General features: G+C 40.6%; 2 protein-coding genes and 3 non-coding genes across 6 annotated transcripts; 2 read left to right on the forward strand and 3 right to left on the reverse strand.

Annotated features, from left to right (window-relative positions):
* Positions 1 to 338: 338 nt before the first annotated feature.
* LOC113007402 (transmembrane protein 179) lies at positions 339 to 7,219 on the reverse strand. Its single transcript, XM_026143938.1, has 4 exons — positions 6,647 to 7,219; positions 4,921 to 5,058; positions 4,606 to 4,684; positions 339 to 2,666 (listed from the first exon to the last, which is right to left on the reverse strand). Exons 1-4 carry the CDS (start codon positions 6,967 to 6,969, stop codon positions 2,475 to 2,477), a joined length of 732 nt encoding a protein of 243 aa, XP_025999723.1. The 5' UTR covers positions 6,970 to 7,219; the 3' UTR covers positions 339 to 2,474.
* A 6,734-nt stretch (positions 7,220 to 13,953) lies between these two features.
* Positions 13,954 to 14,026, forward strand: trnaf-gaa (transfer RNA phenylalanine (anticodon GAA)). The gene has a single exon. It is a non-coding gene; the product is annotated as a tRNA-Phe (tRNA).
* Positions 14,027 to 14,816: 790 nt separating this feature from the next.
* Positions 14,817 to 14,889, reverse strand: trnaf-gaa (transfer RNA phenylalanine (anticodon GAA)). The gene has a single exon. It is a non-coding gene; the product is annotated as a tRNA-Phe (tRNA).
* Positions 14,890 to 16,201: 1,312 nt separating this feature from the next.
* trnaf-gaa (transfer RNA phenylalanine (anticodon GAA)) lies at positions 16,202 to 16,274 on the reverse strand. The gene has a single exon. It is a non-coding gene; the product is annotated as a tRNA-Phe (tRNA).
* Positions 16,275 to 20,024: 3,750 nt separating this feature from the next.
* Positions 20,025 to 24,975, forward strand: hs6st2 (heparan sulfate 6-O-sulfotransferase 2). Of its 2 annotated transcripts, none has more exons than XM_026143959.1 (2): positions 20,025 to 21,231; positions 23,584 to 24,975. In XM_026143959.1, the coding sequence occupies exons 1-2, from the start codon at positions 20,654 to 20,656 to the stop codon at positions 24,407 to 24,409; spliced, it is 1,404 nt and encodes a 467-aa protein (XP_025999744.1). In that variant the 5' UTR covers positions 20,025 to 20,653; the 3' UTR covers positions 24,410 to 24,975. The 2 variants fall into 2 exon arrangements, with proteins under 2 accessions (XP_025999744.1, XP_025999735.1); XM_026143950.1 differs by having other exon boundaries at positions 20,026 to 21,231; positions 23,581 to 24,975.
* Positions 24,976 to 26,819: the final 1,844 nt, after the last annotated feature.

Here is a 26,819-nt window from a genome sequence, read left to right on the forward strand (position 1 = left end):
AACTTCAGCAGGCAATCGTGATCATATGATTAGCTGACTGGATATCTGTGTTAAAGAGCAGTTGAATCGGTGTACGTAATAAAGTGTCTGGCAGTGGCTGATTGTTGTACTGCTAGACTGCATTCTCTCTTATTGTGCATGGGATGTAAGCTGTGGTCACTGCAGCCCAACACACTTACAGTTAAATAAATGATGTAGAAAATATTTAATAGATATCCAATCTGGCACTCAACACTGTAATTAACATTGTAACCACAATAATATCAAAGTGACTAAAGCAAACAGAAGACGTGTGATCAGGGTGATGGTGCTTTTGTAAATAACAAAAATGAGCAAGGTTCTCTTATAATGACTCTTTTTTATTTGTAAACAACAACAATGCAAAAACGCAAGTGTGAATGAGCACAAACGGTTTTCAGAGGTAAAAAGCAGGACAATGTTCAGCATACAAAAACATTTAATACATCACAAAGCCGCCTCTTTACCTCAGATTTCCACCTCTGCTGTCTGCGTGTCATTACAGCTGCTCGGGTTGACAGAAGTGCAACGACGACTTCATATCAACCCCACTGGGCTCCACATAAATCTGTCTCAAAAAGTCACAAATCAGAGTTTTCCTGCTAATTAAACTCTACGTGGATCGTCTGAGAGGATTTGACTGCTTCACTGACGGTCCGAGAGCAGCCGCCTCCACGCAAACAGCATCATGACAGAAATCGTCACAAGATGAGAGGCCGGCAGAGATTTTCCCAATACACAACAGAACATTCAGGTCATGCTCACACAGTGAGCCTGTTACACGAACACGGTGGCTCAGTCACGCTCTCGCCACATGCTTCACGATGAAAGCATCCGAATATTACACTCAGGACAATACAACGAATTCTCCCTGATGAGGACACGACTGTGCAAAATGTCGAGCTCCTGCAGAAACGCAAACAACCATGCATTGTAAATGTACTTGGAACAAACACCAGGCTGGCTGCTTGTGGTGTCATCAATGATGTGAATGAACAGTGACTCACGAAAATGCGGTGAAAAGACAAAAATAAGCAACAACACTGGTTATTGTTATAATGTGCTTCAGCTGTGAAATCCCTTTTTGTTTGAAGGCAGATAAGTTTAGTCCCACTACAGACCAACTCTGTGGACCTACAGACTGCATGTTCCTATCTTATCACTTATTAAGGAAATGTTTTTGCCCATAAATGTCTTCAATGTTGGATTTGACACAACAACTGTATTCTTCAGTAACTGGTATATTTTGAATCTATAAAATCCTTCAGTACAAACGTCCCTGACATCATTGCAAACACATTTCATCTCCAATCAAAACCTTTGATCACAAGACATTCAGCGTGCAGATCCCTTTTACTGAAATTATATTAATGCTCATAAATGAATCGGTGAATCAATAAAGTTCACGTGTTTTCAAAACTTTCAATTCCTAAAAAAAGAATTTTCCGTGTTATTTTAGGGTTTGTAAGCCATGATTGGGCAGCAAGTCCCTCACATTACAGCCACAGTTTGAGCAGATCCATAGAGTTGTACTCAATCCCATCACCTCAGGATTGTACTATGAAGTGAGACTAAGGTCAGAAAGCTTATGTCGAGCTTACAGTCAGAATTTATAGTGTCTCAAAAGCAGCTCTCCTTTAAACCTGGCAAAATCACAAGCTCAAAACAGCCTGTTTAGCCAAAATTAAAATGCATTACTGTCAGTTACATCCATCTGTGCATTTCTTTTTATCTTGCAAGGCAACAAGATGGAGTATAAATACCTCAAAATAACTATGACTTGTATTCTATATGTCTGCACTAAAGTGAATCCAGACAAAAAACACATTGTGTGCAGTTCCTGTTAAAATTTATGAATCACTTGTATTATTTTTAATACTGAATTTAATTTGGACTTATCTGCCAACGTTGACACTGCAGTGGGTGTTTCAACAGGTCTGAGGACCCTTTTCAAATATGTGAAAGATTTTGTATTTATTGAATTATTATAGGATTTCTTATTTCCTCTTTTTCCTGTGAATTTGTTTGTCGTATAATAAAATAAAAAAAATCCAAGTGGTTAAAAGAGGTTTTAAAGATTGTGGAAAAACCTTTAAAATGCAGTAGGCATGATTTCACCGATATTAGTGATGATACTAAGCTGTTAAATAACATTAAGCCATTAAATAAGATAAATTACTTGATAATTAATATTTAAGGACAACACAGATCAGCCAATGTTTTTAAAAAGGTAACATGCATTACAGACATATCTAATTTAAGCCTGAACTCTTTCTATGGTATCTTTGGAATTTCTGTACTGCGTTCTTTTGTTGGTTGATTAATATTACACCTGATGGATTCCTTGGTCAGGCTCATGTACCGCGGAGTTGACATCATCGATCGAGACATGAACAAACTGAGTTTTAAATGTGAATACTGGAGGCTTCTTCTGTCAGTACCTCACACACTCTGGGTTAGACTAAGAGGATGGGTGTCACAGGAGGAGGCGAGGGAGAGCCGCTGTCTGATGGACTGTTTCCCAGCAGCATCTCCTTCTCCCGGTGCAGACAGGGCCCGCTGATGTGCTGGCTGTGAGAGTGGTAGAGCCGCAGGAAAGCCAGGATGGAGTGAACCAGCCACAGAGCCGTCACAAGCCACAGCGACGCCTGAGAATGAAGAGAGATGCTTACAGTCACGTATCGAAAAAACACTGAACAGACACATGGTGAAGGATAACGATGCAGAAAGCACCCAAGAAGTTTGTGAAATTCCTGTGTTTTATTATTCTGTTACTGAGTAATAATTAGCAGATATCTGTGTCTGTGCTTTGCATCTTTACAGGTTATAAATGCAGCTGCTTCAGTTGCTGAATCCATCTTTTTTATCCTTATAATGGAACGTGTGGCTCCAAAAGAACTACCATGGCAAAGGTCAAAACACCAGCATGGAAGGTTCAAAAACATGGGCCCAAAAGGCAGCAGATGACTTTTATATTTATGTGTGATCCACAAATGGTCACTTCTGCCTCCGAATGACCAACATGGCTGAGCTAAAGCAGCGCACACAGGGGAAGCAATTCATTCAACCTTTGTAGTGAGTGGATGCTTCAGACTCTGGTTGCCTAGGTAACCCTCTAATGTATATAGCACACACTCACATGTCCATCTTCCACTCTCATTTTATGCCATTTTTAACAATACATCAGTGAAACAACAGTTATCATCTCAGTATAACGACTGTCAGCAAATTCTTGGAGGTAGATTGGTGAAACTATGGGACCGGAGCTGAGAGAAATGTACAAACAAGTAGAAAAACTGAGTTAAGACCCAGCCAATTGTTTCGATCATTTAAAACTCCGGGACAAAGATTCACAGGAGAAATCTAAAAATCAACAATGCAGCTCCAGAAATGTGGAAGTCCAAAAATCAATTTGTAAAAACATACAGTCTGTGTCTTTAACAAACACCACTTCCTGTGAGACTTTTGATTTCAGGGACGAGTCGATAGTTCACTGTGACGACAGCAGGAGAGATGAGGGGACGCCGTTTTTAGACGGGACAGATTAGAACTGGAAAAACTGAAAAATGACCGTAGCCGAGAGCGTCACCGTGTCTCATCAATATGAGTCGGTTTGTTGCGGGAGTGAACCTCGCACACTCGTTTCATTGTTTCCAAAAGACAGATTAGATCAATCCTGCCCAGGACACTGAATGGAGCTGCAGAAGCTGCTAGAACGGAGGCTGACATCAGCTCTTGTGTCGATCAATGATGTTTTGTAACAAAAACACAAAGCACTGACAACATCAAAGAAACTCCTAAATGCATGCTTTTAATTCCTGGATAAATCTGCAAAACAGACAAGCTTCAGACGAACATGATGCCGAACAAAAGTGGTTTCTTCTGACAGAGGAAACCTGCTTTCCTGTTTCACGCGTCTGCTTTCCTAAAATATCAAATCTGTGACAAAAGATCTGTTGCCATTAGAAACAGCTCACACAACATCACTGCAGCTGACACCGAATCAAACAAAAGGGTGGAAAAAAACCCTGAAATGAGTGACTACAGTGATGTGATCAGGAACAATGTTTACATACAAAACATCCTGTATTTAAGCACAAAACGGGGATAAATCTGTAAATACTACTGCAGCTGCTACACTGATGGGAGCTCATGCTGTTATTTTTAAAGGTTCATCTATTAATCAATTACTGTGTTATAGCATTAATGGCCACAGGGGAGGTCTTCATCAGTTGGAAAGTTTTTTAACCTTATGAAAATACAGTTAATTTGGCCATTGGGGTCAGATTAGACTCTTTGTCGGGCTGATTCAGTCCCCTTGGCCTTATGTTTGACACCCCTGTTCTATAATTTCAGATGTCTAATTAGCTTGTTGTGATCATTTTAATATTACTTAAGTTATCTGTCTGAACTGTTAAATAATTATTTTCTTTTTTCTTCATCGTGCTCTACCTCCTTCAGCCTTTCAGAAAAGCAGACAGCCGAACTGTGAAGCTCTTGTTTCAGAGGCCTGGGAGGAAGTCGGTGTCCCTTTTGCGTTCTGGTGTGCGCAACATTTTGGGTTTGCTTGTATTTGAGCATTCCTACCTGCGCCAGACTGAGCTCTGTGAAGAAAGATGAAGTGTCCACGTCCAGGTAAAGCGGCACAGACTGGGACTCTGCACAGCTGAATTCAAAACAAACAAGAATAGATGAGAAAAGGACCTGAAGATATGCTCAAACAAGATGACAGCTACACACACGCTTTAAAAACACACATTTTAACGTCAACCCTGAATCATTTTCTTTTTAAAATCACACATGGAGCAACAAAAGAAAAGTCTGGAAATGTGCAGGCCTCTCGATGTCAAACTGAGCAGGCATCCATCCACAACACCAAAGGGGCGTCTGCGTTAGATGTACCTGAATGGCTGTGTGTCGTTTTCTGTCACAACGTCGCACCAGGAGCTGAGTCCTAGTGACAAGATGACACTGGCTCCTCCAGACAGGAAGAACACGCACACGCTCAGCAGGACCGTGAGGAAGGACGAAAACAGAGTGCTGGGCAGAAACAGAGAGAGAGAGATGGCCATCAGACACACAGAGAGCTGAGGCTTAAGGCCAACGTTGGAGCAAATGCACGATTAATTTATAATATCAACTGCAGCTACATCCCCTCTTTCTGCTGCTTCAGTTATCACAGTAATGTTTTTATTTCTACAGATTTCCTCAACAGATACAGACGAACAGTATATACAGTACTGCACAAAAGTCTTGAAACACCCCTCATCGCTTTACATTGTACAAGTAAATTGGGAAATGGATAAAGCTATTTATGGAAACATCGGTAAACATACATGGAAATACAGTATATAAGCCAAAAACCATACAATCTGAACAAGCTTGTAAGTCAACCAGGACAACCTTAACTCTCTTTCAGTAGTCTTAAAATTACATCTGCTGTAAAAGTAACACAGCATTTCAGAAAAGGAACATCATACCAACAGTAAAATACGGTGGTATTGTGGTGGTTTGCAACTGTTTTGCAACAGAACAATGTTAGCAAAACTCTCTGAACTTAAATCGTAAGAAATAAATGTGTAGTTCTGTTAGCTCCTTGTCCATTTTCCTTTACTGTGGATCCACTGTAAAATTTAATCTAATAAAATTGAATTGTTTATTACTTATTCACACTGGTCTAGTAACCCAGGGGCTAGGCCTTTATCATTGGGAAAAGCTATAAAACGTATGAAAACAAAGCTAAATGTCCAAAATTTATGCCAAACTTCACATTATGCAAAGCTGTCCAGAGGGCCATACTGGAGTCTCTGCCTGGCCAAATACCACCCACGGGCCTTATGTTTGACACCCCTGCTATGACTACTGTGATAACTGCAGTTTGTTTTTGTAGGTCATGTGACCCACAGGTTTGGTTTAGAAAGGCCCAGCAGCTGGTTGACATCAGGGGCCTGAGCATGACTCAGAGGTGTGTCAAACCCGCACCTCCGGGGTCAGAACCGGCCGGCAGAAGGTCCACTTTGGCCCACCTGATGAAAAGTGTGAAAGTTGCAGCTGAGACCTTGTTTATTTTTTTCCTTTGACTTAATGTAGGTGATGCTCCCGGTGTGGAGAGGCAGTACCAGCATTTCTATAATGAAACGTTGAGAATTTTTTTCACATGTAGGCAAGCTGATTCATAAAGACCTAAAATTGTTGTTGTTGTTTAAGTAAACTCGTTATTCTTAAGAGCTCTCAATGTGTTTCTTTCTTCTCCTGTTTCTTTACACTACACTTCTTTTTTTTGGGGGGGGGGGGGGGTCAAAAAACATCACTAGAATAAAGGATGCAGATATATTCAGAACATTTTCTCCTCTCCTTAACATGGCCGACAGCCTTCTGTGCTGGTGGATACGCTGACTGATCATCCACACCACATGACTGCGTCCGTTTCTGCATGCATCCGTTTATGTATGCCTTCATCTATTTTAATGCGTTTGCAGGATCTCCAAGTACCACCGGACTACTGTGGCACCATGCAGCATTATCTTTCTGCAGAACATAACCAAATGTAGGTCAGTAGTGTTGTACCCGCCCTTCTCTGTGTTTTGAGACGTATGGAGGGGTGGGTGTGTGCTGCAGGGAGACTCACTCGTCATGTTGTCCATGCAGATAGAAGAGGCACCTCCAGCCCTGCGCAGCTCCGTACAGCACCGTGAAAATGCCCACAAAAGTGGCGAACTGGCAGGCTGCCGGCGGCCCCCACTGTTGCACCACCAGGTGATCCACGACTCCCGTCGTGCCCGTCGGCTCCACCTGCTCATCCGTCCTCCAGTATCCACTGGAAAAGAGGGCGCAGCGGCCTTTGAAAGCGGAACCGTTCAGAGCCATCGGGACCACCACCAGCAAGCCCGCTGCTACCGAGAGGGCGTGAGCCGTGCAGTGCGCCAGCAGTAGTCGCCGGTCCAGCTCCATGACGCAGCACGAACACCAGATACACGGTTAGAGTACCCACGCTGAAAGAAGCAGATATCAGCACATCCCACTGTCTGTCTGCTGTACTGACCCCGTTACGGGTATTTAAAGGAGCAGGGCGGGGACCGAGCCGTCGCTCCCACCGTTACACAACCCGCACGTACTGCCAGAGAGGAGGGGGACACACAGAGGGCTCACTCCGCCAAAAAAATCCAGGAACCAAGCAAGAGAAAACGCATCGCTGTAATCATGCCTGCATTTCAGCACAAACACTGAATGCAAAGCTGCTGCTGTTCTTTCTTATCTTAAAAAAAATACTTTTTTTTCTCTTTATTCTTTCTGCCTGTCAATTCCGCTTCGCCATTTTACACACGCACTTGTTCATATAGAAACCTAAATAGCTATAGAGATAGATAGATATAGAGCTCGTCCTGGACAAGCAAAGATGTTTGGCATTTAACTCCTGATTCGGATTCTCGCAAGATCTACTAGACATGACGGGTATTTAAACAATTACACAAAATAAAATTATCAGAAATAAGGAGGCACACATTATTATCATTTCCACCTCCACGTTTCTATTCTTGGACTCTGCTTTGCATGACTCACTGTTTGACATAGCTCCTATCCTTGATTTAAGGTCACCCTCCCTTTAAACCAACTTTTTTAATGATTGACTGTCTGCCTCTAACACAATCATATCCATATCATATTATATAGCCAAAAGTAGAAAAAATTGTCACAAACTGTGTTTAGACCTGAGCTTTTGGCTCACATGAACTAACCCAGAGAAATTTGAATAATTAGTTTGAATGCTTGTATTGAGACGCTATTTTTATTCAGTTCATTTTTTGCGGGTTATCTCCTTCAACTTAGAAAAACATTCAAGCACCATTAGAGTTCTCATCTTTTAGACATGTGTGCTTCTATTTTTGTTATTTATAACTTCTTCTTCTTCTTTTTTTTAAATTGTCAACTTTATTCAGGGGAAATTTATAAAATATTTCAATGGGGAGACTCTTCAAATTCTCATTCAACGTACTCCTCTTTCAACTCTAACTACTTCCACATAAGTGAACCAACAGACACCATTCAAACTTTAAAACTTCATTGGGAAGAATGTCAGGCATTGGTGGAGTTTCAGAAGGGGGTTTAAAGATCTAGAAAATGTGGGGTTTTTTGCTACATCGGCAATTGTAGTGAGCATCACTGGTGTAAAGTTTGCAACGTTAGTGAGCAGAATTTCAGGTGAATATTTCTCTCTGATCTCCCGGCTTTCCATTGCTGTGATAGTTTTGGAGACTCGATCCAAAGTGGCCTTTGTGACACTGGTGAAGAGTATGCTCATACAGTATGCTTAGGCCATGTTTAAGAAGAGGCGAGGAGGAAGCTCCCAGAAGCCCTGCAGGATGTGGGGAACTGCCTCTATCACCACATCCTGTGCGGTGAGCAGTTTGAAGCTATGCTCTACCTGCTGGGTGTTCTATGAATAAAGTTATGAGAATGATCCTTTAAACATATATATTGAAAGACTATAGCTGAACTGTCAACAATTGTATGTCAGATGTGACTCACTGAAATTTAGGAGGTTTGGCAGTTTAAGGAGCATCTGGGCTTGAAACTCTATGTCCCTCCTTTTATTAATGACATTCACTGCCCACACCTGAAACAGAAAAGTCATTTACGTTGCAGATTTTTTAAGATGTTACGTGAACATAATGAAAAAAGAAATCTCCAAATTACTACAAGCCTTGTGAGTTTTCTAGTCTTACCAGTGTCAAAAGAGGATTGGCTTCTTTTAAAAATCCTTCAATTCAAACTCCCAAAGCCTTCAAAAGAAAACCAAACAGAGGATTTCTCTCAGCACTTAGACTTCATCACAAACAGACTTAAAGGTGTGAGGTGGACGGTCCGTAGGTGTCACAGTAACTCACTGCTCTGTGAGCGTCTGTCTGCACTTTGACTTATAGGTGAATGATTCGGTGTATTTCAGTTAAATATTTCAGCAATTACAGGATTTCAGCTAAAAGAAATGATCACATATCAGCGTTCACACTGCATTTTATTCAGGAAATGCATTGTTTTAAGTTGTCATTCACTGGAGTAATTGATTTGTAGTTAACCTCGTGTAACATGGTGATCTCATCCAATATGATCCTGATATCTAAATCTTAAGAGAGATGATTCACCCATTATTAGTATGCTTGTGCACAATGCATTTAGTTTTTTTTGTTTGTGTCTTTGTTTGTTTTTTTTACATTATGCATAGTTTAAAAAGAAAGGAGAAATCAATGGCTCCTTGCTCTCTCTATATTTAATGGCATCTAAAAGCCTGAATCCACAAAAAAATAGACTGACAAAGTTGATCATTTTGGCTGCAGATTACTATAATGAGATAAAAGTACAATTGTGTGACCAATATATGAACCAATATGAACCAGAATTTGAAAACAAACAAATAAACAACAACAACAATTTTAAAATAGGTGGGGGATTTCTTTAATAGCAGTATGATTAAACAAAACCTATTACAAATGGGGTAAATAAATAGAATGTACATGACTTAAATTAAATGAAACAAGTAAAAATAAAAGAATAAAAAGAATAAAAGCAAAACAAGCACAATTTAAATACATCTTTTTATTATATCATAAAAAGACTTTAACTTGGCTTTCTTTATGTATTCAAACGGCACAACAGATATCTAATGACATTAAAGTGTCTCAGTAATAACATAGTGCGGTAAACTGGATTAGTGATTTTCTCAGATTACTGGCAGCCTCGATCTAATTATTATAACACAAAGGTTCAAAAAGCAGCAGCCACAGTCGATATGACAACAGGAGTGAGACATCTAACGGATAAACGATCTGCAAATTTGTGGCTCAGTGACGAAAGAGGGCGACGTCATCCGTTTGATCCCTTTAAATCAGATGGCGAATAAGAGGCTGTAACGATCACCCTGCAGAGGGAATGATCTTTCTGGTTTATCTGTCAGATGTGTGATCGATGAGCTCATCGGCGGATATTTCGGGCTCTGCGCAGAAATCCTCATTAAATAACACCACATGTGTGACGATGTAAGTCGTCTTTGAACTTTACTTTAGACTTGTAAATTTGGAGTTTTTATTTTTGCTTTCTGTAGCTCCTGCTGAGTGATTATGTAAGACTAATTAGCTCAAGGGAGATGAACATTTTTCAGTGTTGGAAGTAAGTCATGCCGATTTCATTGCAAACACCACAGGAATGCAATTTACTGCGCATAAAGAAGCTGGTGAGATAAGACAGCAGCGGTGTTGTGGGTTTAGAGAGGGATTCACTGTATCTTACACGTCTTTTAAATGCCCCCACAGGGGTCCAAACTGGATGCTTCAGTCTGGCAGAGGGGAATGTGGGGTGGGGCCGGTGACATTCCTCTCCTCTGTACAAGCCCCGCTGCCTCAGATTGCTGATAAACCAAAGCATATTTTCCTAAAATTAGCTCAAGTTATGTCGAGAAGGCTTCAGTTTCACAGCAGAAGATTAAAGCAGAACCAAAAACAACTGAGAGAATCTACAAAGAAAAGGCAGGGGTAACACATTAGATTTTGTTGTTGTCAATTTAATGACTACAAGAGCACCTAAAAAAATAAGGAAGACAAAAACTTAATTCTTGCACTCTTCCAACTTTTACTGCACATCAGCCCATAATTGAAACTGTAAACCACAAATGCACTAGTATATTGCCTAATATAACAAATTATAATATAATATGATATGATATGATATAATATAATATAATATAATATAATATAATATAATATAATATAATATAATATAATATAATATAACAAATAAACCATCAAAGGAATATCAGAATCAGAATCAGAATACTTTATTAATCCCGAAGGAAATTAGGGTTACAGCAGGCAGCACGCTAATGGCGCATGCACACTTACAAAGGAACCTTCTGACCAACTTTACACAAACATCACATTGGGGAGACATGTCAGAAAGGTAGGCTGATAGGAAAAAAACAACGAAAATACATAACATGAGGTAAGAGGGGGAGAAAAAAAACTCCACTCAGACTGAGCTCCTAGTGGGAGAACAGTTTGATAACAGAAAAAACACCTCAGCACAAAAAGCACATGACTATCAATACACCATAGAAACACAAGACAAGCAACAGGGGCGGGTAAAGGGTAAGAGAGAGCCGGTGTAGACAGCACATCTGGTCCTGCAGCATGTCTGCGCTGGTCCAGTCGACTGCCATCTTCCCCGGTAGGGCACAAGCATCAAAGGCTTTGGAAAGGGAGGGGGGATCAGTGTGTGCATATCAGTGTATGTGTGTGTGTGTGTCCAGAGTTCAGCTGAGAAAGTGTCCTTCGCCCAGTCGCCCAGTAAACAGTCTTCCAGCCAACGCAGGTGGCCTTGCATGGAATGGGGGGAACAGTCTAAACACAGTCGTTATCAGGGTGTTTTGTTCAGCTCCAGCCTTGAGGCCACAGCTGGCGCCGAAAGGGTCTCCGCATGAAGTGATGACGGTTTTTACTTTAGTGCGAACAACTCATATGAATTTCAAAGCTGTTCTAACAGTCCAACACTAGTCTCTGAATCTCCCGTTGGAGAGCCGTGAGCTTTCTATGATGTTATCCAAACTTACGTTCCGTGATGTTGTCGTTCTTTTTGCTCAAAGAGCAGGTTCTGAGAACTCACGACCGCAGTGCACTTCCCCAAGATGTGATCAAATTTGCGCTCAAAGGTGTTATTCGAGCTAGCCCCTCCAGATGTAATCCAGTTTTTCACTCAGAGGTCTTGTTCTGAGTATTCACGGCAGCCGTGCGTTCTCCAAGATCTTCTCCGTGCTGCACTCAATGAGCCCATTTTGAGAAACTCACGCCTCGTCCCACCATTTCAATCCCAGCGGGCAGCCTTGTGGGGGTTTAAACAGCCGGTTCCGCTTCCTTAATTCTTCGATAAGTCAGGGCCAAGCCAGCTCCGATCAGCAAGAACCCTGTTATCATGGTTCCGAATAGGTAGATATCTTCAGCAGTCAGGCTCCCCTGAGCCCAGACTTCTCATTGAGAAGGGGTGTCAATTGCATTCAGAGACCAGTTGATCAAATCCATAATTCCTCTTTTAGGTTTTAGAGAACAGACTGTGAGAGAGTGTTCCAGGGAAAAGTAAGTAAAAACACAAGACAAGACAAGGACATAAGATATATATATATCAGTGGTGTTTACTATCATGTCATTTTAAACAATGGTGGTATCAGGCTGCAATTTACCAGTCAGTGCATTCCTGCTGTAAGCACTGGTTTCAGTGCCCTTTATGTTTGCTTCTATAGACCAACATGCTGGATGTGACTTCTTTATCCAGCCTACATGTTCTGTGCCTGATGCTTTGCTGCTGATATAGCTCAGTTGGGAGAGCAGCAAACCTTGCTTCACCCAATCATGTGTCTCCTATCATGTGTCTCATTGAGATCACCTCATCCAAGATGCCAGTGGGGGTCCATGCGCCTAGGAAAGGATTTCAAAACTGCATTGTAGGTGCAGACAGTTGTAAGCCACCCGAAACATCTGCTCATAATGACCCACGCCTTCTTTTCACACCTTGGCTCGTGTGGTGAGGCACATGATCAATAGTGGATCAGCGACTCTCTTAAGGACATCTTATTATTAGCACTTGGGGTTCAATAGGGGCTCTTGTGGGGTGATTGTGGCTCAAGAGTTGGCAGGTTGTCTTGTAATTGGAAGGTTGCCGGTTTGAGCCCCGCCTTGGGCAGTCTTAGTTGTTGTGTCCTTGGACAAGCCACTTCACCCGTTGCCTACTGGTGGTGGTCAGAGGGCCTGATGGTGTCAGTGTCTGGCAGCCTTGCCTCTGTCAGTGTGCCCCAGGGCAGCTGTGGCTATAATGTAGCTTGCTATCTCCTGTGTGTGAATGGGTGGATGACTGAATGTAGTGTAAAGTGCTATACAAATACAGGCCATTTACCTGGGGGTTAAATGTCCACCTCTTGGTTTTACAACTGAAGAAGCTTCTTGGATGAGAGGTTTCATTTCATCTCTCATCCAAGTGACTTCTTCAGTCTCAGCTCCCTGCAAGTTTCCCCACCCTTATAAACTGTACATTTGCATAATGACTGAAGCTTACACCACTGGCGAACATCATTAATACATGCATCAGGCTGCATCATTAATATCTAAATTGCCATGACCATGATCCACAACCACTGATAAAAGACCATTTATTAATGACCATTGTTTCAATTGCCATGAGTACCATTTTCAAACCTCCGCTCAAACCAGCAGTCCTCTTTGTCCAGGTTTGGGGTTAGGGTTAGTGTGTACATCCTCATCATTGAAAGAGTGGCCACTGGCCCATAGGTGTCCTGGCCTGAAGAGTTAGCTCTTCTGTGTTGTGCCAGACGCGTAACCAGAGGTTGTTTGGTTTCTCTGATGTATAAATAAAAGAAATCCTCCTGGCACTTAACACTATATTAATCTGTTTGTGCTGAGGGAGCTGATCGTTGAGGTGGACCAATTTTTGGCACAACATGGGGTTTGGGGTTTGAAAGCCACACAGAGATGCAGTGTTTAGAGAAAATGCATCTTGCCTTTTCCGATTCTCCTGACACATAAAGGATCACTAAAGGTTTTCGCTCAGGCTGCAATTGTCTTTCTTCTGTCCTGGATCCCTTGGAGCATTTTCTAGGTGCCTTCCCAGCTTTGACAAACGTCCAGCTGGGATAACCACATTTGCTCAGGGCCTTCTTGATGTGATGTTCTTCTGCTTCCCTGGCCGCTGTGTCTGTGGGGATGGTGTTCGCTCTATATTTTAGCGTCCTGATGATACCCAGTTTGTGCTCCAGTGGATGTTGAGAGTCAAACCTTAAATAATGAACGGTATGCATTGGTTTAAGGTACAGATCAGCTTTTAAATGTCCCCCATTACTGATGGAAATCTCACTGTCACTTGCACTACTTATATCAGTGTAAAGCCGAAATAGCTCAGTGGGGAGAGCGTCAGACTGAAGATCTGAAGGTCCCTGGTTCAATCCCGGGTTTCGGCAATGCTTTCTTTTATGTTGACCCTAAATTACTGCTTGGCATATAACACCACACAGGTGTGGCAGAAATCCTTAGGCAGCTGAATTCATAGAAAAGAACAAACAAACTTCTAGCTGTTGAAAAGTGAGGACACTGGAAAAGCCTTATACTGGGATTGCATATAAAGCATCATCTGATGGTCGGGTTTCTCTCTGATATTGTAGGTCTTTACCTTATTAAAGTACCTTGAGGTCACGGTTATTGCAAATCCACTAAGGTACTATTAGGTGACACAAGCATAATAGTAGTATCCTGCCCAAATAGCTAAGTTGGGAGACTTGGTGTAGGTCTAGTGTAGTATTTTTTTTCTAACTACTTCAGACAATCTATAACCCTCTTCCTGTAACCGCTTTCTGGGCTCATAAATATTTTCGTCACTGAGCAGTGATATCATTTTCTCATGATAGTCTTTCTGGTTTAGCAAAACCATGCACCTACCTTCAACTGCCAGAAGAATGATAATATGGTTGTCATTACCAAGCGATGTGAGTGCCTTCCTCTGCTCCATACTAATGTTGGATGTTGGCGCCTTTGCATTACTGAGAAAGGCAGAAACTTCCATCCACAATGTTTCCAACACACAACAAGTGGGTCAAAGTACATTTGTTGCCTGGTCTTAGTCTTTTCATGCTGTGCTAGACGAGCCTTCTTATGTGCTGTTTGCTCATACTCACGTACCAGCTTGATAAAGTGGGTTAAAGGGAATCTCACATTGCTAAGGAGTATTTGAGGGTTCACGTAAACATTAACAATTGCCGAAACCCGGGATTGAACGAGGGACCTTCAGATCTTCAGTCTGACGCTCTCCCAACTGAGCTATTTCGGCCACAATCTGCACCCGTAGTGCCACACACTCCAATCAGAGATAAGATTGCAATCAACCAAGCCAATCAGTCATGCTGGTGTGGGACAATAAAATACACTTTACTTTATTTATATAGCACATTTAATAACAACAAAATGTTGGCCAAAGTGCTGTACAAAGATAAAATATTGTTCTATTACTGGGCTTCACATATAAAATTCATGACATACCGGCTAGCTGACAGTGTTAATCCCCCTACATGGTTGCAACTGGAGCAGGAAGCTTGTCAGCCTTATTGCATAGGAGTTATACCGGTGTCTCTCTTGCCCACGGATAAGTCTATGTATGACGGCAATGTGGTGATACACAGCACCATATGTATTGTTGAGCAGATTAAACTACACTTTAATTTGAAGTCTTTATCCTCTATCATGCCCATTTCAGGCAATCCATGTTTTAAACTGTCTATTCTAGACAATACATTTAGACTTTGGAAACAGGTAGGACTTTGCACAATCAGTAATCTATACTGGGAGGGTGTCTTTGCCTCTTTCAAGCAGCTACAAGAGATATACAAGCTATCAGGGAGAGACTTTCAGACACCAGCAGATAAGAGACTATGTCAGTAAATACGTACAGAGCTTTGAGAGTCTTAACAATTCCTTTCTTGATAAATGTCTCCAACTTTCACCTTTTAGTGAGAAATGTATTTTTTGCATCTATCAGAGTCTAATGTCAATGAGCCCTGTGAACTTGTTCTTTATCAAGTCTAAATGGGAAGAGGAGTTAGGTATTACAATCACTAATATTCAATGGGAAGAAGGTTTGGAGGATCCATAAATGCAAGACAGTGCTTAACTTAATTCAAATCTCTATATCGTCTACACTTCTCAAGAGAAAAGTTAAATAAACTATACCCTGAGGTCTCTCCTATCTGTTTGAAATGCTCCCTAGCTAAAGATAAGTTAAGCCATAGTTTTGTTTTTTGTGACAAGGTTAAAAAATATTGGGCTGACATCTTTGATTCAGTGTCTCAAATTTCTTGATTCAGGTGAGGACATCCCAAAAAGTTGATTCTGTTCCTCTGTAGTGTTTTCAGTGGGAGAAATGTTTCGTCACTCATCCAAGTGACTTTTTCAGTCTCGTTTGACTTCAGTCATATTAGCCCACAAAAAAACTTTTAAAAATCACCAGCACAAGCATGACCTTGAACATTTGAAGTTAAATAGCCTGTGTGGGGGAAAGCATTGTCATGTTGGAGGACAGAGTTTGGTGTCAGATGGTTGCAGAATTTCATCTAAAATCTGGATGACAATCATCAAAGCAAAAATATTGCCAAAACCCGGGATTGAACCAGGGACCTTCAGAGCTTCAGTCTGACGCTCTCCCAACTGAGCTATTTCGGCTATGCTGTGCAATGAAAGGTGGTGCCACTGATGCTAAATATTATTAGCTGGTACTCAAACAGCAGTCAGACCAGCATGTCTGGCATCAAGAACATGCCACTTTCAATCACCTTTCTTCTTTATCTTCAGTTTAAACGCCTCTATGGGGCCAAGCATCTTGGAGGATATAAGTTTGGTGTCAGACTGTGTGGGTTCTTGGTCATCGAGGTGATGGTAGTCTAAGGAGGTTATAAATAAAGCAATTGGACTTGTTGAAGTTTCTTGAAGACATTTCACCTCTCATCCAAGAAGCTTCTTCAGTTGTAAAACCAAAAAGGTGTAGAGTCCCAGGTATTTAACCCCTAGTGGTAGTTGTCCATTCAAAAATGGCGTAGGTCATTATGAGCAGGCATCTTACATGAGGTGATATCAATGAGTCACATGACAGGGTGAAGCAAGTCACATGCAGCATGTGGTTCTATAGAAGCAAACATAATGGACACTGAAACCAGTGTTTACCAGTTTGTCAGACAGGAATGCACTGACTGATAAACTGCAGCCTGATACCAACGTTGTTTAAAATGACATGATAGTGAACACCACTGATATTATTTTGATGATTTATTTGTTTGGGTTTTTTTTCCCTCTTTGTGCCAGGAAAATAAAGACATCAATATATTAGTTATATTAGGCAATATATTCATGTATTAGTACTTTGCAGTTTTATTTATGTGCCGATGTGCAGTAAAGGTGGGGAGAGTGCAAAGATGGAAAGAACTGACTGTTAGTTTTAGTACTTTTGTGGTGGTTTTATGGCTTATTTTGTGAGTTGTTTTGTCTTTCTTGATATATTTTAAATGTAGTCATTGAAGTTATTTAATAGATCTCCAATTATGGTACATTTATCGTGTCCTCAGAGAGCTAAAGGAAGATGAAAACAGCCAACACAAACCTATTAAACACCAACAGAACAAGCATGGCAGAGCAGTTCAATACTCTCAGAACAATCCAAACGTGAGCAGCGTCTGTGGGTGAAAGCATTGTCATTTTGGAGGATAGAGTTTGGCATCAGAACTTAAATTTATCAATGACAGTGATGCCACTTAAAACAACTAAAACCCAGGGTTAAACTACAGACCTTCAGATCTATAGTTTGACGCTCTCCCAGCTGAGCTATTTCGGCTATGAGACACCAGTGATAATAGTGTCTCCGACTACAAACAGTCAGTGGGCTAACTCCTTACTTGCATCACTTGCAGTAACTTGGTGGATTTGCAATAACTGTGACCTTAATTCACTTTTATACGGTAAAGACCATGATCACATTTTGAATGGTTCCTTTTAAATTGCAAAAAGAAAAAGTCTGACTTGCACAGGGACATCTGCTTCAAAAGTTGTTTACCTCTACTTGTGCAAATGTAAGAAAAATGTGATCTGTTTTTAAATACTCTACCCTAAAAACTCTGTGGTCACCTCCCAGAAAACCCACTGTAGTTAAATAAGAAGACAAGCTTTCTTTAATTACATACGTAAACAACTTATGCCTCTATAAAGGTTTCTGCAAGTTTCAACAACATTTCCCAAAACCTCTAAATGTGTAAATGCTCCGTTTCAGTTTTTTTGTAGTTGCCTTTGTATGATGTCAGTGAGAGAGGATTTCCTTAATATGGTCATGTCCTTGAAACTTTAAATATATCCAGAAGTTGTGGAAATGAAAAACAGCACAGTTCTAATTAACGTTCATGTGATGTGGACCAGTTCATCAGTTGTGTTTTTTTCTTGGGAGAGCATTAGATTAAAGAGCCAATAAAATCTGTTAAACCTTAAATTGAACTGGCTGCTCCACTTTCTAAAATAACAATGTCATTTTTACTACTGTAATTCTCAGTTTGTTTGCTTATTTTATTATTTATTTTAAAAGCAAACAAACCATAAAGGTGAAATTAGAAACCAATCTGTTTTCTGTACCAGGCATGTTATAAAGCTGAAATTTCGAGATGCTAACCTGAAATTTTGACTTAAAGACATCAGCAAAAACAAAAAACAAGCAAACAAAAAAGGAATTTATTTATTTTAAGTCCTACATTGTGCAACACCCAAGAGATTTGTATGTACATAAGAATGCAAATAAATAATAATAATAATAATCTTTTTTCTAAGTTTTCTTTGACCTCATAACCAATGTTCCCTCTAATTTTTCATGTGTCTGAGCAAACACACAAACTTCCCTGAGCGGTCCCTTGGACCACTGTGCGCAACAGCAAACATGTGCACTCTGGTCACAGCAGCATCGAATTCATCTGAGTTACATGGTTTATTAAAATAATCGAATTACAGTATTTACATTTCTTTTAGAATCCTTTTAATTAAGTGCTTTATCCCACTTACAATGAAAACTGTAAAAAATCTTGTTCGTGACCTGTGTAGTATGTTAACACTATTGGAAGTAAAAATAACTTGAACTGTACCAATTTGCTACAGTCTGTATCAAATAAGATGCCACACAAATTATTTACACACACAAAACACACTAATTACACAATGCAACACACTAACCTTCGACTTCAAACAGGCTTAACGTCACAAATCTCTCACATCTCCCTCCGCAGTCACTCCTACAACGTCCCCTTCTTCCTAAACATCCAAATGCCATGTTGCCATATCATTTGTTGATTTGTCAACATGGTACATTTTTCCACCAATAGGAAAGGGTGGAGGTTTTTTGGTTTTTGTCTTTGCTCACAAGCGGAGAGTGCTTTCAAGCGCTTTCCTTAGAAAACACAGTTTTTACAGTTTCTTCCAGCAGTAAATATAAACAATGATAGTTCAGGAATAAACATGGCATATATTTTTTTAATCATAACTCTGGTTTTACATGGCCAATCAACACAATTTAAAAACTGGTATATAGTTTGAAGTCCACACTTTCAGACAAAAATGGAATAGTTGTCTTCGGTTGACATAACATCTTTTTGCAATGTCATCTTAATTTGGTCATGACTACTTTATTCTTCCTCAGCTAATCAGCAGCACATGTGCTATTGTCTCCTCCTCCTAGCTCCAAGCTGAAGACAGGTTCTGTGCGTTGAAACATAGTAACGAGTCCACACCACATTTTCTTGTTAGTAACAAGGTCAAAGTCAAATTTATTTATATAGCACATTTCAAACAGCCATGCTTAACAATATAAATATAAAGTGCTTAACAATATAAAAATGGCATTAAAAAGCAACAATGTAATACAATAATAACAATATAAAACAGCGTTGTAATGATTGAAATGGTAATTATTTAGATTACTAGTTACTGAAAAAAGTAATGGCCGTTATTCCCATCTCTGATAATGACACAATTATTTGTATTTCTACTACTCATAAAGTAGTGACAGTATTTATTGATCAGTATCCACAAATTAAAATTGTAAATAAATGACACTAGCTGTGCAAAAATCTGACTGAGACCCTAAACTTTACTTTAAATTTTTCGACTTCCCTACTCACATTTCCAGTGGTTGGACGAGTTGTCATTAGTGTGTCTTCCGCTTTGATACTCTAATCTATACTATAATCACTAGTGCACATATATTTATATTTATAGATACATATATATTTAGTCATCTTTTCTCTTTTACCACGTCTCTCTAATATTTTGCTCCTTACTATTTTTCTATTTTTTTATTATTTTATTTTATTTTATTCTACTGTACCATGCTGCTGAGTGACTGCTGCTCCTCAAACATATTTCATTGCAATGTTGACCCTGTGCTAACTTGCATATGACAAATAAAACTGAAAACTGATATACAAATGTGAATCTTGTCATTGGCTGGAGCCGCCAGTCACCGGTCACTCACTGACTCACACTGCAAAACAGCACAGAATGACTTGTTATGTGTATATTTTAATTTGAATTCAGGTTGGAATTCTTTGTGCGTAGACCGTGTCACGCAGCTTAGAGGGAACAGTGCTCATAATGCTTTCCATGGTCAGGAAGAGGCGCAGACCCTGTCGTGGCTCTTGATTGGGACGTTGCTGGATGACGTAATTGTTCTTGCCACACTGAGCGCGGAGGCTGCTGGGTAGAAAGGTCAAGAATCGATGGCCGCGCCGGACGCGGTGGGCTGTGTTCAGGGAACTGTTGGCTTTATGGGGCCGATGGAAACTCACGAAAGGACCACACGGCGGCTTTAACGGAGAGCCGCGCTGGGCGTTGCTTATATTCCGGGGAAACGCTGAGCTCGTCGTGCTTTGATTTCCTGACTCTCTGGCTGCCTAACAGACTCATTGTTGTTGTTTTGGCTTCATCCGTCGGACACACACACGCTGCTCCCCGAGATCCTCCCCCGTCTGAGACCGGAGTCCAGACTGCCAGAGTGATGGTCTGCTGTCCGTCCCTGGAAGATGGATGAGAAATCCAGCAGCAGCAGCCACCATAGGCTTCTGATCGTCCTGCTCATGGTTATGCTCTTTGGCGTAATTATGGTCCAGTATGTGTGCCCGAGCAGGTCTGAGTGCCAGGCGCTGCACCGGCTGGGATCCTGGTTTAACAGCGGCAAAGCGACTGGGACCCGGGTAGGGGACAGCGAACTCCCGGACGGGTTTCAGAAGGATCCGTACATTGCGGAAGACGGCGCTATGGCCCGGTTTGTCCCTCGTTTTAACTTCACCAAAGAAGACTTAAATCGCGTCGTAGACTTCAATATCAAAGGGGACGATGTCATAGTGTTTCTGCACATTCAGAAGACAGGGGGGACGACCTTTGGGCGACATCTGGTGAGAAATATCCAGCTAGAGAGACCCTGCGAGTGTCACGCAGGTCAGAAGAAGTGTACCTGTTTCCGTCCAGGTAAAAAGGAAACCTGGCTCTTCTCCCGTTTCTCCACCGGATGGAGCTGCGGCCTCCACGCAGACTGGACTGAGCTGACTAGCTGTGTCCCATCACGCATGGACTCCCGAGAGGCTCCGAGGAGTCTGCCCAGGTTGGTAAAAAAAGGGGGGCTCAGTGGGTCTGGTGCCTTTCATCAGAGGTTTCCCCCCAGTCTTAATGGGGTAATCACTTCGTAATTAAGCTTGTCTGTTGCTTTATTTAAGATAATTGCGCATTTTCCTGTCAGCTTTGTAAACAAAAGATTGTTTTATGCTTGAGTAAATTAAACAACACTTAAAAATAGTTGGAAAAACTTTTTAACACTTTTTAAATCAGAGCTCGTGATTGTATGCAGGAAAAAAACGTATTCATTCACTATAGTCCAGTTTTTCCACCAATTGCACAGTCTAGTTGTTTATTCACTATAATAGTGAGATTACTATACAAGTAATCCTAAATGGTCAATATCCAAGAGGAAAAAAAACTCCTAATGCAAGGTTTTCTGATTCAAAATGGGTTTATGGGTTTTGGGGGGAGATTTTCCAACATATGGTGAAGGCTAGTGCTGTGGCACAGTGCAAAGCTTCTTATCGATATGGTACCAAGTAAATACAGAGCTGATATTTTTTACACTGTCCCAAAAGGTTGATTCTTTTCATCTCGACGTAGCGTTTTCATTGGGAGAAATGTTTTGTCACATATCCAAGTGGCTCCTTCAGTCTCACTTTACTGCAGGTTTCCCCAACCTTATAAACAATACATTTACACAATAACTGAACCTAGTCCACTGAATAAACAATGGGCTGAGAGGTCAGTTCCTTGATTATTAATATGCAAATATTCATGACCATATTAATGATGAGGAAGACCTCGTCAGTAAGGGGCTGGATTTTCCTATGATTCGTTGGTAAAATGATTGCTGTAGAGGGAAAATTGTGGGTTTACTGGCAAGTTGAAAAGGATGTTTTTAGATAAAAATTTCTTCTTCCACTCTATCATTTAGTCTCTCCACTTTAGCTTTGAACAGACCATCCAATGACATTAATTTGTCTTATTTTTCCTTTTTGGCGAAAAACAAATAAGTCAAAACGATAACATATTTGTCAAAATGTATATAAGTACAATTGCACAATAAAGCTGGTCATTTTGGCATTTAACAGTATTTCTGTGGCAAGTGGTGTGGGAGTTGCTTGGTCCAAAAGTTCTGGGAAAGTGTTTATCGCACAAAAACATAGTTTGCTTTACAACAATCCCAACAAAAGTGTATTTAAAGTTTGAGTAAATTAAACACCACTTAAAAAAATTAATTATGTATGCAGGAAAACCTTTGTAATGCCACAGCAATTTGTTGTAATTGTTCTATGTTTAGCCATGATTGCTTGTACATTCCAGGTATGCAAAGTGCATGGTGCTGCAGTACATGGAAATGTAAAAAACAGAAAGACGGGTCAGTATGTTTGCTGAGCATGATGCATTTCAACTTCAAGGTGACTGAGAAGCGATGCATGAGTTGTTTTTAAAGGAACTAATTCACTGGTGTGGCAGGGATAATGGAAAGTTGCCAGGGGTCAATTATGTGCTTTGATTTTATTTTAGTTTTCCACTTCTAATCCCTGTGTTGTAATGTTTTGCAGCGAAACAAGACTAATAGATTTAGATTCAGAAATATCCTGAAGTACAAACAGAACAGACGGGCACGCCATGGACAAACTTCCTGCTTTCTAGGGAAAAGTGGCTAATGTTTGCATTTCTACTCAAATCTTATATGTATTGTGAATATATCCCTTGTACTGACCTGTGTGAATGAACATTTAGCAGCTTTACAGGCAGGTGGAGTTTGAGGTAACTCATCCCCTATAAACCAGCCAAGTATGGCAAAAAGATCTGGTGAGACTGTGATGCCAAAACTCAAAGAAAGTTTAAAAACCACAACTAAATTACAGTAGAACATTTTAAAATATCTCTCATTGATAAAGGAAACAGCACCGGTATGATAGAAGCGCATAGAGACAATACAGAAGTATCCTGTGTAAAATATAATGGGGTCATAAATGGTCGCTTTAGGTTTAAAGATGGTTTCTTGCATTTATCAGCATCTTCTTTACTGCTCACCACTCTCACCTTCTCCAAACATTATGAAGCAGTTTTTTTGTTTTGTTTTGATAAAGTTTTTTGGCACCAACCAAACGGGTTTAGACCTTCCACTGAAGGAAAACTCTGATACTGTCAGTGTTCAACTTTAGATCATAATAGCCATAAAACAGCAGGAAAATGCACAGACTTCCGTTCAGTAAAGGTAACACACACCCATTGATTAAACTGTATACAAACCCACTGTGAGCCAGGAAAAACTGTATGAACGAAAGTAAAATCAAATACTTCAGCTCTAAATGAAATAAAAAATCAGAACATTGTTAGTTACAACTTTATTACTGATCTAATTGTGTCTGTTTCTCTCCAGCAGGAACTATTATTATATCACCATCTTAAGAGACCCTGTATCACGCTACTTGAGTGAGTGGCGTCACGTACAGCGCGGCGCCACGTGGAAGGCCTCATTACACGTGTGTGATGGACGTTCACCAACGCTGTCAGAGCTGCCAAGCTGCTATTCAGGAGATGACTGGTCAGGCTGCTCCCTGCAGGAGTTCATGGACTGTCCCTACAACCTAGCCAACAACCGGCAGACCCGCATGCTGGCTGACCTCAGCCTGGTTGGCTGCTACAACGTTTCCACCATGAGCGAGGAGGAGCGCTGGGAAGTGCTTTTGGAGAGCGCCAAACGCAACCTGCGGGGCATGGCCTTCTTTGGACTGACCGAGTACCAGCGTAAGACCCAGTACCTGTTCGAGCGCACCTTCAACTTGGAGTTCATCGCGCCCTTCACGCAGCTCAACGGCACACGCGCCTCCAGCGTGGAGGTACCTCCAGAGACGCAGCGCAGAATCCGCCAGCTGAACCGATGGGACGTAGAGCTATACGAGTACGCCCGCGACCTTTTCCTGCAGCGTTTCCAGTTGGCGAGGCAGCAGGAGCGCAGGCAGGCCAGGGAGAGGCGACAACAGGAGAGGAGGCGGCTCCGTGGTGGGCTCAGAACAAACCAAGGGAGGCAGCTGAAGCCCACAGAAACGCCGCGTCCCACCAACAGCCGCTCTGTTGTAACCGAGGAGCGGCGGAGAGAAAAGCCTGCTGAGGACAGCGTGGCGTCTGAAGTGCCACTCCCAGACTGGTGGGATCTGGATGAGAATAGCACTTTAGAGGACTATTTAGACAATGTGGAACAGTGGTAGCGATGGGTACGAGCAGTGGGGTGTCTTAATGCTAAGTGTGCCAACTTCTGCCTTGTCTGTTTTCATATATCCAAGTTATTTTTAGCATATACCTTCCACAGATGTCCTATTGAACAGTCTTAAACGACACATTATTTATATTGATTATATTTCTTTCCCACATGGACTCACAGAAAGGCAAGCTATATCGGTCTAAGTGATGGTACTTAACCTTCAACACTACATATTGAACCTACCTGAACTCCTAATATAATGTAGCTAAAACAACAAATTGTTGTTTTATTCCTCTTTGTTGCAAAGGTACACTTTAATATGTTTTTCTATTTAAGAAAACAAACACTGTTTCTTGTGATTAATAATCTATATGTTTGCCAAATCATTGTCTGGTCTGCGGTGTGTACATTTCGAAATGTACCTGTGATCTCAAGTGTCTTTTTAGTAACAGAAAATGAGAATGGAGTTTTTTTTTAGATACCTCAATGTATAACATTAGCTGCTAAAGTTGTACAATTACTGAATGTGTCTGTTTTGCTTTTTGTTTTTAATATAAAACAAATGCTGTTGCATCTGCTGAATTGCTCTTCTGTTCTTCCCAAATGGAGATGTCTCCTTTTTCCTCGCTGATATCCTTTTGTCTGCAAATGCAACACAAAAGGGTGCACGCTTTTGTGTTGCACGTGCAGACCTTTGAAAAACCAGCAGGGAGCGCTGAAGCAACCTTAATGAAACAGCAACTTCCTGATACTCACGGAGGTAATAGCTTTTTCTTGAATTCGGTTGGGTAGTATTAAGATCATCATTAAAAGCACCTCGGAAAATTTGATGTGTATAAAATATTAAATAAATGTTTAGCACAGCAAATGGAAAATTATTATTTGGAGTTTACCAGATTGTGAAAAGTTATTGGCTACTCTTTGATTTAATACTAGTAACTTTTAGAAATGTATAAGGTTGTTGACAGGAATCTAAAATCCTGATAAGCAGGCGTATATTACTCCAGTGTACCTTGTTTGAATGCTAGTTTAACTCAAAATGAGCACACTTGCAGATAATTAGGCTAAACAACAAATCATTTTAGGTATTTTTAAGGAACTAACATTTTAACACACTTTTTTAAAAGTGTATTAAAAACATGGTATCACTTCACTATTGCTATGGTAGCCTCTGTACTATACCACAGTCGTTTTTATAAACAGCCCCCCATTTTCAGAGGCTTCTGATAAGTAGTTTCATGGTCAGGCAAGGCATGTAACTCGATTCAAAGTGTTAAATTTATACTTTAAAGCTTTATATTTTTAAAAAGGAGGCCCAAAGAGAGAGAGGTCATCATCAAAATAAATCTATCAGAGAGATGGCATAAACTTTAGGAGTCACTGAATAAACAATCTGGTGAATTGTTAAAAACAATGAATGTACTGACCAGATCGGCGACACCAAAAAGCCTGAAAAGACCACAGAAGAAAACTAAAGTTATTTCTATAGTTAAGAAAAACAACTCTAACATCTAAAAAGTCAAGAACACTCTCGAGGAGGCATATCATTGTGAAGGTCAACAATCAAGAATGTAAATACAGATTATTTACAGCAAGGTGAAAACTACCAGTAACAATCAAATCCAGGAAGGTCAGATTAGACTTTGCCACAAGAAGAAAAAACATGTAAAAGATCCTTCACACTTCAGAAAAAAGATTTTTATATATATATATATATATATATACACACGGAAAAGGGGAGAAACAGCTTGCGATCTGAAGCGTGGCATATCACATGTCAAACATGGTGGAGGTGATATTATGGTATGGGAACGTATGGCTGCTAGTCAAAGCCTGTCAATGATATTTACTGATGATGTGACTGCTGATAGAAGCAGCTTTAAGTTGTGAAGTGTACTTCAGGGCTCAGCTAAATGCTGCAAAAATGATCACAGTGCAAATGGATAATGACCCAAAGCAAAAGCAACCCAAGAGGCAAACAAATGGGATATTCTTCAAAGGCCAAGTCAGTCACCTGATCTCAACCCAACAGAGCAGCTTTTCAGTTATTTAGTACAAAACTGAATGCAGAAAAACAACTGAAGGTGACTGCAGTCAAGGCCTGGCAGAACACAGCATCTGGTGATGTCCATGGGTTCTAGACTTCAGACAGACTTTGACTGTAAAGGTTTTTCATCCAAATATTAAAAACAAAACCTATATTTATAATTATAGTAGTTTGTCCACTTAATTTTTAGATGGTATTTGACAGTCATGTCCTTAAGAAATCCAGCAAAGGCTAAAGTACACAAGAACTAGAATGAAAATCAAAGGATAGAAACACACAAAAGAACAATGTAAATTATGGATAGCTCCACTCAGAGCCCGAACCTCAGCATTATTAAAGCAGTGTAAGATCATTTTGACAGAGAACAGAA

The sequence above is a fragment of the Astatotilapia calliptera genome, chromosome 2, assembly GCF_900246225.1.
Source record: "Astatotilapia calliptera chromosome 2, fAstCal1.2, whole genome shotgun sequence".
NCBI classification, from domain to species: domain Eukaryota; kingdom Metazoa; phylum Chordata; class Actinopteri; order Cichliformes; family Cichlidae; genus Astatotilapia; species Astatotilapia calliptera.